This window comes from Lycium barbarum, chromosome 4 (assembly GCF_019175385.1).
Source record: "Lycium barbarum isolate Lr01 chromosome 4, ASM1917538v2, whole genome shotgun sequence".
Classification (NCBI taxonomy): Eukaryota; Viridiplantae; Streptophyta; class Magnoliopsida; order Solanales; family Solanaceae; genus Lycium; species Lycium barbarum.
The window spans coordinates 119,780,663-119,795,461 of NC_083340.1; the positions used below are offsets into that span (position 1 = coordinate 119,780,663).

General features: G+C 35.1%; 1 protein-coding gene across 2 annotated transcripts; it reads right to left on the reverse strand.

The window, feature by feature from the left end:
• Nucleotides 1-116: 116 nt before the first annotated feature.
• Nucleotides 117-11,407, reverse strand: LOC132636289 (protein NOI4-like). Of its 2 annotated transcripts, none has more exons than XM_060353091.1 (3): nt 11,247-11,407; nt 9,091-9,276; nt 117-454 (listed from the first exon to the last, which is right to left on the reverse strand). In XM_060353091.1, exons 1-3 carry the CDS (start codon nt 11,250-11,252, stop codon nt 410-412), a joined length of 237 nt encoding a protein of 78 aa, XP_060209074.1. In that variant the 5' UTR covers nt 11,253-11,407; the 3' UTR covers nt 117-409. The 2 variants fall into 2 exon arrangements, with proteins under 2 accessions (XP_060209074.1, XP_060209075.1); XM_060353092.1 differs by having other exon boundaries at nt 9,091-9,273; nt 11,247-11,403.
• Between the last annotated feature and the right edge of the window lie 3,392 nt (nt 11,408-14,799).

A 14,799-nucleotide genomic window follows, 5' to 3' on the forward strand; every position in this document is an offset into this window, starting at 1 on the left:
GCATTTAGCTGCCAGATATACACCAATATTACATATACAACTCCAAATGATTGCATAATGCAAGTTTATTAGTCAATTCACAACTGAATAAGTTGGCAGCTTGGGACCAGAAAATCTTTGCAAACCAGAAATGACTAATAAAATAATTATAAAATTTATAGTTGAGATGCGCTCTACAAACCACACGTATATGAAAGCAATCGAAAAAATTGTCTCTTAAATGTGAAGTACAAAATATATCACATAGGTACATCAAACATGTCGTTTTTCATATTCTTCCCACCAACACAAGATTACAGGACAAAAAGGACTTAAAGCAGTTCCTCTATAACCAGCGTGCCAACCCAACAGGAGTTCTGGAGTTCGTTATGAATATGCATCCTATATTCAACTCGGGCAGATAACCTTGTCAAGCTTCTGCATGGGGGCTTTGCATGCAGCAAAACCATTTTTTCTGCAAAACAAAACATAAAAGTGAAATTCTAAGATAACAGGAATGTTTCAGAGGTTCACCACAGAAATGTTAGAATCCATTCAAACATCACAGCCCAGTGGTTGGGTATGTTAATCCAGCATTACAAGTAGATCCAGAGTCATAACTATCCACAAAAAATAATTAGAAAAGAAAAAGAACAAGCAACAACAACTACAAGAACAACAAAAACTTGCCTCTGATATTCCAAGACTAAGTTTGAGAACAGAAGACCAACTCTACCCATCTTTTGCCTCAGTGCAGCAGGTCACGAGAAGAGATGCGATTTAAAATGAAAAAATGGTATATTCTCAAATAAAATTAACTGTCTACTTTTCTCCATTCTTTCCAATACCCATTAACGAAAAAGGAAATATAGTGATTGTGAGGTGGGAAATTATCGAAGTTGAAAAGAAGAGAACATGCTGGAATTAAAAAAGAGTTATTATGGGGTAAAAAGCATCGAATTCCTAATTATTGGTTCTAATTCCAAGGTAAGAAATCTGATTTTAATGTTACATTTTCACCTGATGAATAACTCCAGACTTAAAAAGAGAAGGCTCCCTTCACCTAGAAGTCAAAATACAAGGAGTCAAAGACACCTTTTCAACATGAGTATAGGATCCTATGCAGGGGCGGATCTACAGTAGCGGGTGTGGGTTCCCGGGAACCCACGCCCGCTACCGTAAGTCTTAGTTTTATATTGTAAAAGAAGAGTACAAGTATTTTTAGTGTAGAACCCACAACTAAAATGATGGATGGCTACATGGTCAAGGGCGGACTGCTAGAGGGGATTTCGCCCAGGTGATGCGGGATCGAGTCCCGCTGGGCGCTAACCTTTTTTTTTTTAAAATAAAAAACTGCTTCCTTTTGCTTCTAAAAGCAGCGGTCACGTTTCTTTTCTAAATCAGCAGGCAGCAGCCACCAAAACAGAGACCCAGCATAACATGTCACATTCTTTTTCTTCTTTTATTGTTTTTTACAAAAACATTATAAAGTTAACTAAAAAGAATCAACCAATAACTTATTACTTTACCCAAATCCCGATATCTCAAATTAAATTTGAAACCAAACAAATGAGAAACAAGAAAAGTTAGGGTTAAAAATAGCTTCTCTTCTATTGTTCTACAAAGTATCAAAAAACCCCTAAATCCTCCTCTCTCATTTTGTTTCTATCCCAAAGCTCAAGAGTCAAGGCTCAATCTCATTCTCATCTCCAATTCTCCATACATTGCATTCTCCTCCCGCATAGTAAGCTTATTTTCTCTTTGTCTATGTAAAGTATTTTCTTCTTTTACTATTGTTGTGTAGATTGTGACATTCTATGATTGTGATTGTTGTGTAAATTGTGACATTCTATGATTGTGATTGTTGTGTAGATTGTGAGTTTGTGACATTGTCATCAATATTGCAATTGCTTTCTATTTCACATATCATAGTAAATATTGTGCATATTGTGATAAGGTTGCAAAGCTCATATTTGGTCCTAGAATGTGATTTGTTTTAAATTAAATTTTTGTATTTAAATAGGTCGAAATTGTGAAGTGAGATATATGATCACAAATTTTTTCAAGCCTCAAACCACTTTAGATTCTCCTCCGCTAAGCTCTCGACAAAGTCCAGTTATTCACAACGTCGATGATGCCAATCCTTCTCGACCATTAGGTAAAGACAAGATGTTGGATTTGGGTCCTCTTGAATCAGATCCTGCTAAAAGAAAACAAATTTCATCTTATTCTCCTAATCTACGTGATAGAGTGAGTAGATATTACATTAACAAGGGTCCATGTAAACCTGATGATCATTTTGTTTTTCCAGTAACATATTTTGGTGAAAAACCGCGTTCTTGTCATTCTGATTGGTTTGGCACTTCATATTCTGGATGGTTAGAATACAGCATTGAAAAAGATGCAGTTTTTTGCTTATGTTGTTACTTGTTTAAAAATGAGACGGGAGGATATGGAAAACAAGTAGGTGATCCTTTCACAGTTAATGGTTTCAAAAGTTGGAATAAGGGTTTAGAAAGACTTAATAAACATGTGGGTGAAGTGAATAGTGTTCATTATCGGTGTTTCAAGATGATGTTAGATTTAGATAATCAAGCACAATCTATTCTAACTTGTTTTAACAAGGAAAATGAGGAAACTATCGGGTTCGCTTGATGTTGCAAGGTTTCTTTTAAAAGAAGGAATGCCTTTTCGAGGCCATGATGAGAGTGAAACTTCTTCAAGAAGAGGAAACTTTTTAGATCTCTTAAAGTGGCATGCGGATAAGAATGAAGATGTGAAAAAAGCTGTGTTAGAAAATGCTCCACAAAATGACATCATGATTTGTCCAAGTATCCAAAAAGACATTGTGAGTTCTTGTGCAAAAGAAACAGTGAAAGCAAAAGCAATTGTTGAAGACTTAAATGGGGATTACTTTGGGATATTAGTTGATGAGTCTAAGGATGTCTCTCATAAAGAACAAATGGCTCTTATTCTACGGTACGTCAACAAAGAGGGTAAGTAATGGAGCAATTCCTTAGTGTTGTTCATGTTAAAGATACATCTGCAAGATCGTTGAAAGACGCGATATATTCTTTACTTTTAGAACATAATTTGAGTTCATCTCAAATTCGGGGACAAGGTTACGATGGAGCTAGTAACATGCAGGGAGAAATCAATGGTCTTAAAACTTTGATTATGAAAGATTCTCCTTCGGCATATTGCAGACATTGCTTTGCTCATCAATTGCAATTGACTCTTGTAGCTGTTGCAAAGAAGCATCATGAGGCAGATTAATTTTTTGACATTCTTGCTAATGTTTTGAATGTTGTTGGAGGTTCTTTTAAGCGTAAGGAGATGCTTAGAGACGATCAAGCAGAAAAATTAAAGGAACTACTACTGCTTGGTGAAGTTCATACAGGAAGTGGATTGAATCAAGAACTTGGGCTTCAAAGGGCAGGGGATACACGTTGGAGTTCTCATTTTAAGACAGTGCGTAACTTTATTAGTTTATTCTCTTCAATTATTCATGTACTTGGAGTTCTTGCTAAGGAGGGTTCAAATTATCAAGAGAGATCACTGGCAAAAAGTTTAGTAGATGACATAAGATCTTATGAGTTTGGGTATACATTGCATTTGATGTTGAAAGTGCTGGCAATTACACATGATTTGAATATGGCCTTGCAAAGAAAAGATCAAGATATCGTAAGTGCGATGAACCTTGTTGGTTTCACAAAGAGACAATTGCAATCTATGAGAGAGTCTAAATGGGATTCTTTGGTAAAAGACGTCTCTTCATTTTGTGTCAAGCATGATATTGTGATCCCCGAAATGGATAAAAATTATGCTCTTGGAAAATCAAAGCGTAAGAGCTCAAGTGTTAAATATTCTCATCATTTGCGTGTAGAAGTTTTTAATGCTGTTATTGATTTGCAACTTGCAGAGCTTAACAATCGTTTTGATTAAGTGAATACCGATATACTTCTTGGTATGGCTAGTTTGAGTCCGGATAATTCTTTTGCAAATTATGATAAAGAGAGGATTATGAAACTTGCTACACATTATCGGAATGAGTTTAGTGTTTCCATGCTTAAGGATCTTAGTTTTGAGCTTGACAACTATATTGACAATGTACGAGAATTGAACAATGCTTATATTGACAATGTACGAGAATTGAACAATGCTTTCTCTAACTTGAAAAGACTTGGAGATCTTTCAGAGACATTGGTTAAAACAAATTTGCACAAGACTTGGAGACTTGTTTATTTGCTTGTGAAGTTGAGCTTAATATTACCTGTCGCTACTGCAACGGTGGAAAGAGTTTTTTCTTCGATGAAGTATATTAAAAATGACTTGCGTAGCAGAATTGATGATGAATTTTTGAATGATTGCTTAGTTTGTTATATAGAGAATGTAAGTATTTGAAAGTGTACCTAATGAAGCAATCATTGATCGTTTTTAAAAGATGGCAGTTCATCAAGTACAATTGTAATGATAATGTGGTTTGCTACTTTTTATTTATATTTCAATAAATAACAAGGAAATGGGGAGATTGATGATGACGTCACACACCGTATTGGTGCAGGGTGGATGAAATGGAGGCTTTCCTTCGGAGTGTTGTGTGACAAGAAGGTGCCACCGAAACAAAGGCAAGTTCTACAAAGTGGTGGTTAGACCAACTATGTTGTATGGGGCGGAGTGTTGGCCAGTCAAGAAATCTCATGTTCAGAAGATGAAAGTGGCGGAAATGAGAATGTTGCGATGGATGTGTGGGCACACTAGGAGAGATAGGATTAGGAATGAAGTCATCCGAGACAAGGTTGGAATAGCCTCAGTGGAAGACAAGATGCGGGAAGCGAGGCTGAGATGGTTTGGGCATGTGATGCGGAGAGATGCAAATGCCCCAGTGCGGAGGTGCGAGAGGTTGGCCAGCGACGATTTCAAAAGAGGTAAAGGTAGGCCGAAGAAGTATTGGGGGGAAGTGATTAGACAGGACATGGCGCATTTCCTGCTTACCGAGGACATGACCTTAGATGGGAGGGTATGGAGGACTCATATTAGGGTAGAAGGCTAGTAGGTAGTCGCGTTTATCCTTTCTTACGAGTAGTTATGTTGCTCTATAGTTTCTTGTCTCTTGATTTCTGCGAGTATCTGTTGGTTTATAATGGCTTATTTACTTTTACTTTCATTGTTTTCATTTTCATAATTGCTTTGATTTGTTTGCCCGTATCTGACCTTTCTTATGCTTTTTCTTGAGCCGAGGGTCTTCCGGAAACAGCCTCCCTACCTAAGGTGGGGGTAAGGTTTGCGTACACTCTACCCTCCCCAGACCCCACGTTGTGGGATTCACTGGGTATGTTGTTGTTGTTGTACTTATTTTTTGTCTGATTATTATCGCATGTTAATTTTATTTTTTGGGAACCCACAACCTTAAAATCCTAGATCCGCCTCTGATCCTATGTACAGTCCTTAACTTATCACAAATGCTCACAGCCAGAAGATCCCATGGCCAACTTCAACCAAAGTTTTTCTGATTAATTTTCTATTCAACTTAGGTAGAGAGAAGTATGCAAATAACAAAATATAGAATTTTATACTTTCGCAAATAAGAAAGAATTGCATCCATCCTTTAGGTATCTTTACTCTGTCCATTTATCAAAACTAAGAAGCAGTATGGGTCGGTGTTTATGAATTATGTTTTACAATGGGCAAGAGTTTTACCTATCATGAACATAGTCAGCCAAAATACAGGACATATTCACCACAAAATTTAAAATCTTAAATATATTGAAATATGAACCTCTATTGCTTCAATGAGGAGACGGAGAAAGAAACAGTTACTTCAAATTCGAGAATTGGTGGCTGGAGAAAGAAGGTTTTGCGGAAATGATCAACAACTGGTGGTCTTCTTTTGTGGTGTCAAGCAGGCCTGATTTCATTCTGCTAAGAAGCTGAAACTTCTTAAACAGGAATTGAAAGAATGGAGTAGAGAAGTCACTGGAAACTTTGAATAAGGAAAAAAGAGCTTCTGGACAGAATTTTGGCACTGGACGGGTTCATGGAAGAAAGAGACTTGACAGACAGACAGACAGACAGACAGACAGAGGCTTAGTTATTGGAAAAGATGAACATTTATATAGAGATGCAGGATTTAGCAAAATGAGAATAGATATCCTGGAGACAAATCAGAATATTTGTGGCTAAAGCAGGGGGGGACACGCACTAATTTTTTTCGAAGGATGGCCAATGCACATAGAAGGTACAACCACATTGATTGAATAGAAGTGGAGGGCACAGTCTTGGAAGAACCAGATGAAGTTATGAAGTTTGCGGATACTATGAGAAACTGTATAATGAAACTGAGAATTGGTGACCTTTTAACATGGGAGAGGCTCCTAAGATCACGGATGATGAATACATTTGGTTGCAAAGACCATTCGAAGAGGAAGAGGTTATTGAAGTTATAAAGCAATGCCCTTGTGACCTGGGCCGGATAGGTACATGATGGGAGTTTTTCATAAATGTGGGTCAAGCTTAAAATTACATATAGGATGCATATTCATGGAGGCTATTAAGTACTTCATCAATAAGAGAAATTTGAAAGAGCTTTAACTCCACCTTTATAGCTCTTATACTAAAGGAGAAAGGTGTCAGGGAACTAAAAGATTTTAGACCTATCGGATTGATTGATAGTATCTACAAGGTTGCGGAAAAACCTATGAAAAGTTGAAAAGAGTTATGCCTAAATTGGTATCTGAAGGACAAAGAGCTCAATCTCAAAGATCAAATCAGATTGCATTTTGTGGATATCTTTTTGGTGTAAAGAGGAACAAATAGATGATAGTGAAACCATGTTACAGTTCATGGGATCTTTGTAATAGCCAGGATGTTTCTTTTTTTCTTTCTCTCCTCTTGTGTTCCTTTTTGCTGACTTTTGGATGTAATTGCAGCACCTTTTTTATGCTGATTTTTAACATCTATGATATTTACCAAATAAAAAAAGAAGGTTCATCATCAAATCTTTTTTCTGCATATTGCCAAGGGAGTACTTTCATGCCTTCCATCAAAATAAGGTTTTCGAATTTCTTGTTGTATAATTAATACCAATAAGAAAAACAGAAAATTCTAATATAAATAGCTGCCTTTATTACTGCTAACAAACCTTTCATTTATATTGTAATTTAATTATGCTCCTCTAAATCCTCTAGATGCATATTTAAGTATTATCTCATCTCCTTTCGTTACAATATTGCTCCCCATTACCTATCTGAAGGGTTTGTTTCTAAGATAAAGTTCATTTTCGTCTTTTGGCAAGGACACGTGATTTAATTCTTTTATAGTCTATTTTATTGTTATTACTTTCCTTGTATCCTCTTTATTCCAACTAAATTTTTTCCCTCCAAAATTTCTTTTTTAGGGTTTCTCTTAGTTTTGCTCCATTTTCTTATAAATTATTTGCATAATTTAAATATCCTAAGAAGCTTTGTAATTGTTTTTTATCACTAAATTCATTTGGAAATTATAGGATACTTTTGGCTATATGGGGTTGTAATCCTACATCTCCTTTTTACATATTTAATCCTAAATATTATCTTTTCTTCCCCATCTCTGCTTTCCCTTTTGATTGTAATAACCCATAAAACATTCCATTCATAATGTCCTTGTGGTACGCTACAGGCAGTACATTCCTTGAAGTCTTCTTCTAATTCTATTTGGAAAAACCCTCGACTTACAACTGAACTTTGAACAGACAACACTCAAGTTATAAGAGTTATTCCACAATCTGAAATCTGGTTAACTAAAAAGGAGCTTATATTATGAACAGACAACACTCAAGTTAAAGCATATGATATTATAAAGAGGCTATAGGAATTAAGAAAAGCTCCAGCGCAAGGCAGTAATGCAGTCCAAGGAGGTTAATAAACCAAAATCGAAACAAACATATAATCAACTAATCAAGGGGCTGCCAAAGAGAAGAAACAAGGATAGGATAATCATCCTAATGAGTGTAACACGAAGGATGAGGAAGTCCTATTTAGAAACTTTAAGAAGATCATAACCTTTGGATATGAAAAGAAAAAAGAAGATTCATGATGAATAGAAAGATTAAAAGAAGAAGTCTTATCAAAAGAGAAATGATGGACGGGAAGGACAATAATGGAGAAATTCGGCAAAGAGAAAGGCTAACCTTAACTGAGTATTGCGTGTATCCTTTCCCCATTATATTCTAAAACTTTTGTAGAGTTCCAAGAAGTATTGAACAAGGAATCAAACTTCTTATTTATCTTAATGTTGTTCATTCTTGGCTCAGCTCTATTACCTTTTATAAAACTTAGTTTCCAATTCATATCCAAAATCTCCCGGAAACCTAGAGACCCATCCATTTGATTTGATCCATTAATTCCAATTGAGGAATCCGTTTAGGCCAAATTTAGGATTGGTGAGACATGGGTAGTGGATTCAGGAAGATAGCGCAGATATTAAGAAGGTGAAGTAGGCAAAAAATGTAACCAAAGCTAACTCAAGAATCCTTGTTATTTTCATGCCAAGAGATTGTTTCTAGAATTCATGCTTCTTAGGGAACAATAATTTTTTTTTTTTTTTTTTTTTTTTGACAACGATATCAGTACTGAAGGAAATATAATGAGAAACGGTCACTATTAATCCTAACAGAAGCGACATTCAGAATGCATTAAATATAGTTACAGACTTGGAGCTATTAATTTATATTATTTGAATATATTCAAAAAAGTAATGAAAAAAACAGAAGAACTGAAGCAAGAATTAGTTGTGGCCAGATTAACCATAATACAAGCTTAGACATAGAAATTAGAGCTAAATTAATGATACTTTCAAGTCTTGAAATAGGATTTATACATTTAGAGTCTTCATTTTCTTAAAAAGATCCTGGTCCATTGTCAAAAAAAAAAAAAAAAAAACATTAATGTCTCAATAAGAAAATTTTCCTTTCTATGAAGAGGTATACTGTAGTGGCAAAATGACCTCAATTTTAATTATGTGCTGATATTTAGTTAAGAATAAAAATATATAAAATAAAATGAGAGAGAAAGAAAGGAAAACGAAAGTCATGGTAGTAAAAAAAGTGCACATCAAGTTATAAGTTCAACTTACAGCTTGAGGTTTGCACGGGTCTGCTGCTTGCTTTATATTGGAATCAGCCTTTGAAGGTGAGTCTGGATTGCCACCTGTTTTCTTCTCATTTCGGGCCTTGTTGAAGATTACTGTAAACCCCTCTGCTGAAGCTGGGTCATTGACGTCCCACTCACCAAACTTAGGCAATGGTTGACCCTTTTCCTGCTGATGATTAGACATAAAAAGGGAACAGAAACATAAATTATTGCACAAACACGATAAATAATCCACAATATATTAACGTAAGTGTGATGTTGAAGCATGCACATATGAGTTCCTGAAGTAAGACTATTCAGAAATTTCGTTTATCCTTCTTATTGACTTCTCATAAAAACGTATTTGATCTTAAGGAAAGCACATTGATCTTGTGTGCTAATTACTAAAAAGGAGCTAGTTCCACAAAAGGGTCGTCCTACAAGTTCAATTATCCAATCTAACCATAGTCAACTTCTCCATGTCCTCCCCCAAATCCCCAATATGCCACCAAACAAAAAGAAACCACTAGATTTCCCTTCTATTCTTCTTGTACGAACTGCAGCTCATATAGCTGATTCCAAAACAACTGAGTTGCATAAATCGAGATACGTGACAAAAAGGATTGTTCTTCTATGCATGGTAGGGATCTAATCATAGGGCTTGAGCAATGATTGGAACAATATACATTTGCGAATTTCCAAGTGATAGGCTTATATCCAAATACATGACCAATCAATAGTCAAAGTCACACTATCATAATCCATTTTCTCTTCACAAAGTTTCCTTCACCCACTACCTCTCAGCGTTTATTTCACATAAATTGTTGAAAGGAAATAGACAAACATTTGGAACCTGTCATCATAGCCATCCTCTGTCTAAGAAATTCTTAACCACTATGAGCTCAATCCCTGTAAAAGAGCCTCAATATCTTAAACAGCTCTAAGGCTCTAACGTCATAACAGTCATATGATAACTGGGTATATATAACCATCAAGAAATGCATGGGCATAAAGGATTTATGCACTAAATATAAGAAGCATCTAGTAGAACTTATATCCATTAACAAGTACTAAGAAATCTACACAAGGCACTACCACTGCGAACTTATGCAAGTCAAGTGAGAAACAATTACCAAGTCAATAGAATCTCCATATTAATTGGAAAAGTAACAGTACAACTATGCACCCAAGGGTGTGGCCGAGTGGTCAATGAAGTGGGTTGAGAACCATGAGGTCTCAGGTTCAAATCCCGGCAGAGACAAAAACATTAGGTGGTTTCTTCCATCTGTCTTAGCTTTGGTGGACCGAGTTCCCTGGTAGTATGTTGCTGGTGGGAGGAGGCAGGTATCTCGTGGAATTAGTCGAAATGCGCGCAAGCTGGACCTTGGACCAGGACACCACGGTTATCAAAAATAAAAAATAAAAAGTTACTGTCCAGCTATAGGACACATCATAGCCCACCTACCAAATGCATACATAAAAGTCCTACATCCAATTTCCTTTTTGGTCTCAGTAATAGAAGACATCACCTCCAAATTTAAATGCGATTAAACATAGTGGCGTAAGTGTATACAAAATTTCGGTGACACAATCTATAGGATAGGGTTTAATCATCAGTAGATATAGACCATATACCAACTTTGCATTTGAAAATAAATAAAGTGAAAAGAAGAGACTAAAGGAGGACCTCTAGACTAACAATTATGATATCAATTGTAGCATAAATTAAGCTCTCGTTTGGCCATGGATAGTTTTCACTTTTTTCCAGAATATTATTCCGTAAAACTGTTTGGACATAGAATTGTTACAATTTTCTGGAATTCGAATAACTCCAAAATTTTGTTTTTCCTTTTTTCACTCACAAAAATCAAAAAACAACTCCAATTTGTATTCATGTCCAAATACAACTCCCATTTTCAACCTGAAAACAAATACGACTTTTTTCCAAATTTCACAATTTTTTTTATTTTTTGACGATCTGATTGAGTTATGTGGCGTAAACTTAACAAGAAGAAAGCGATCAATCAAAATTCAAGAACTGGAAAAAAAAAAACATGAAAGAGCTAATTAACTGTCAAAAGGTAAGTAAAATTAGTGACCTAAAACCAAGAAATACAGGTGCTAAAAAAAACCCAAATTAGGGGTGGATAGTACACATACCGACATGAATCCGGAAAAGAATCTAAGTGTTGTTGCAGCAAAGAGAGAGAAAGAAAGAAAAGAAGAGAGAGAATTATGTGTGAGAGAGAGGGTATATATATAGTTTAGAAATGGAAATATGAAAACAAAATGGTGAGATGAGAAAATATATAGACAAGGAATATTATTAGTACAGAGAGAGAGTGGTGTGGGTCACATAACTATGAGTCTATGAGTATTTTTATAGTGTGGGATGGGTTGGATCTTTAATTAGTTTTCAACTAAAAATGAATTACTCATTGGAAGTTAGAATTTCCCCGCATAGTATGTGTTTTTTGTGTTAGTAAAGGCATTTTTATGTTAGGAAATATAATTAAGTCATTTTGGTGAAAAAACTCATAGCTATGTCATCATGTATAAAATTAACTCATGTATTGGTGGATAAAGTGTAGTTTGGAAATGGAAATATGAAAAAAATGGTGAGATGAGAAGTATAGGAATAGTAGAGAGAGAGAGGTGGGTGACAAAACTATAACGAGTCGTTTGGTACACGATTAAGGTGGGATATCCCAGCACTAACTTTGGGATTAATTTTGTACCATGTTTGGTAGAATGTGTAAATTAATGGTAAAAGATATAAATTTATCCTGGGATTAATTTATACCTTCTACCAAATAGAGTATAAAATGAAGCCCGAACTTAATGATGGGATATCCCACGAGTCCGGAACCAAAATGCCCAAAAAAAAATCATTTTGAACCAAAATACCCCAACAAAAAAAAAGTTACAAAACCACCTTTAGCGCAGTAAAATACTGCGCTAAAGTAGTTCACGGAGACGGAGCTGTTAACTGCTTTAGCGCAGTATTTTGCTGCGCTATAGAAGCAGTTAAAAAAAAATCTATAACGCAGTAAAATACTGCATTATAGAAACAGTACCAAAAAAAAAAACTGGTCAACTTTATTTTTTGCAACACTTAGTGTTTTTTTTTCCATACTTTGACCAATGATTAGTCGTGTGTCAAGACTCCAAAACGTTAATATTTTATATAGTTACTGATATTTTTTTCTGCGTACAATAATGTAGGCTCAATACATCAAGGATATTTTTTTCCGGAACATTTACGTTTACGTATCCTTGATTTTAAAAAAAAACTTACTTCGAGTACCTTTTCAACCCCTAAAACGACGGTCCGAACGTTTACGTATCCTTGATGTATTGAGCCTACATTATAGTAAGCAGAAAAAAATATCAGGTTCTATATAAAATATTGACGTTTCAGAGTCTTGACACATGACTAATCGTTGGTCAAAGTATGGAAAACACTAAGTGTTGCAAAGAAAAGATTTATTAAAATAAAATTTTGCGATCTTTTTATGGAAAAAAACACTAAGTGTTCCTTAAGTGTTTATTTTTTAATGCGTAACTTTCTTTCGAATATGTTGCAAAAAAAAAAAAAATGCGTAAATCGGACGTCCGAGCGCAAAAAACCGTGTATATTAGAAATAAAGTTACGCTTTAAAAAATAACACACTTAAATCTAAACCCTAAAAATAAAAAACTTTAAGCTAATGATAACAAGTCTTCAAACAAAAATGGACGTTTATGTATATAGAACATTTAAACCTAAAGTTTTCAAACAAAACTTACTTCGGACACCTTTTCAACCCCTAAAATGACGATCCGAACGTCTACGTATCCTTGATGTATTAAGCCTACATTATTGTACGCAGAAAAAAATATCAGGTTCTATATAAAATTTTGACGTTTCGGAGTCTTGACACACGACTAATCATTGGTCAAAGTATGGAAAAAACACTAAGTGTTGCAAAAAATAAAGTTGGCCAATTTTTTTTTTTTTTTGGTACAGTTTCTATAACGCAGTATTTTACTGCGTTATAGAATTTTTTTTTTTTAACTGCTTCTATAGCGCAGCAAAATACTGCGCTAAAGCAGTTAACGACTCCGTCTTCGTGAACTTCTTTAGCGCAGTATTTTACTGCGCTAAAGGTAGTTTTGTAACTTTTTTTTTTGTTGGGATATTTTGGTTTAAAATGATTTTTTTTTTGGGCATTTTGGTTCCGGACTCGATATCCCACCTTATCCCATTAACCTTGAGATTATTTATTCCACCTCTAAGATGGGGAATGGACATAAATATACCCTTAAATAAAATTGGCATGTTTTAAACCAAATATTATATTTATCAAATGAAACCTAAAAAAAATGGCATAGAGTAGCTATTTGTGTATTTTATCGGCTCAAAATAAGGGAGGGACTATACTTTCTCCCTAATGTCACGCTATTCACCCCCCGCCCCCCAACCCCCGATCCCAAACCCCAAAAAAATAGAGTAATGAATATCTTTTAGGGCCTGTTTGGAAAGCCACTCATGTAATTGGAATTGGGTGTAATTATACTGTTTGGCATGTTTGTCAAGCCACGTAATTACATTCTTAAAAGGGAATTGAGTGTAATTGGAGGGGTGTAATTACACTCTCCAATTCTCAAGGAGGGGTTGAGAATTTGGTGTAATTACACCCTGTAATTACATGCCTAACTTTTCAGATATCTTTTTTCGGTCATTATTTCATCTGGAAAACAAAAGGACATATCATCTCTTTCTACCAAGCAGCAACGCTGCTCTTCACTTCAACCTCCAGGTAGGATCTTTTCTTTCCCCTTTTTTATTTCATATATTTAATTCAGACATCCATTATTTATTTATTTACTTACTTTTCTAAAATATTTAAGTTGGTGCCTGTAATTTTGTAGGAAGATATTACATAGTTGATGCAGGCTATGCAAATACAAAGGGATTTCTAGCACCTTATTGTGGTGTACGATATCATTTGAGAGAATGGAGCCAAACACAAGCACCACAAAATGCTCGTGAACTCTTTAACTTGAGACATTCAAAGCTTCGAAATGTCGTGGAGAGGACATTTGTTGTTTTGAAAAAAAGATTCCCTATATTAATGACTCCTCCTCCATATTCCATCAAAAAACAAGGTTGGATTGTGCTATCATGTTGTATACTTCATATTTTCATTCGTAAGTGAAACTAGGACGATTCATATTTTGAAGAACACGTGGAAGAGGAAATAGAAGATTTCCACAATTTGGATGATATTGATTCAGATTCAGATGAAGAAGAACTTGGACGAGGACCGACAGATGTTGACAAACAATATATGTGCAATCTAAGAGATGGGATAGCTCAACAGATATGGAATGCTAGAGCAATAAGGTAGAATAACATATGTTGAAAGGGACAGAGTAGGTCATTGTCACTTGAAGCAAGGGTATAGCCACCAGTCTATTTTGTAAAATAGGTAGATGTAAGAGGTTGGCCAGAAAGAAATTTAGAATTGGAAACTAATTAGTGCTTGAAGGTAGAGTAATTAAAGGTTGCAAGGTTTATCAGTGTAAAACTTCATTGTATATCCTTTTCTCTGATGTTGTTAACTCAGATATTAGTCTATCATAATTTAATATTGGGAACTTGGGGTTAGCTTGTTGTGAATCTTGCTGTAATTTTCTCTTCTTCCTTCTTTTTTGTTTTTTGTTGGTA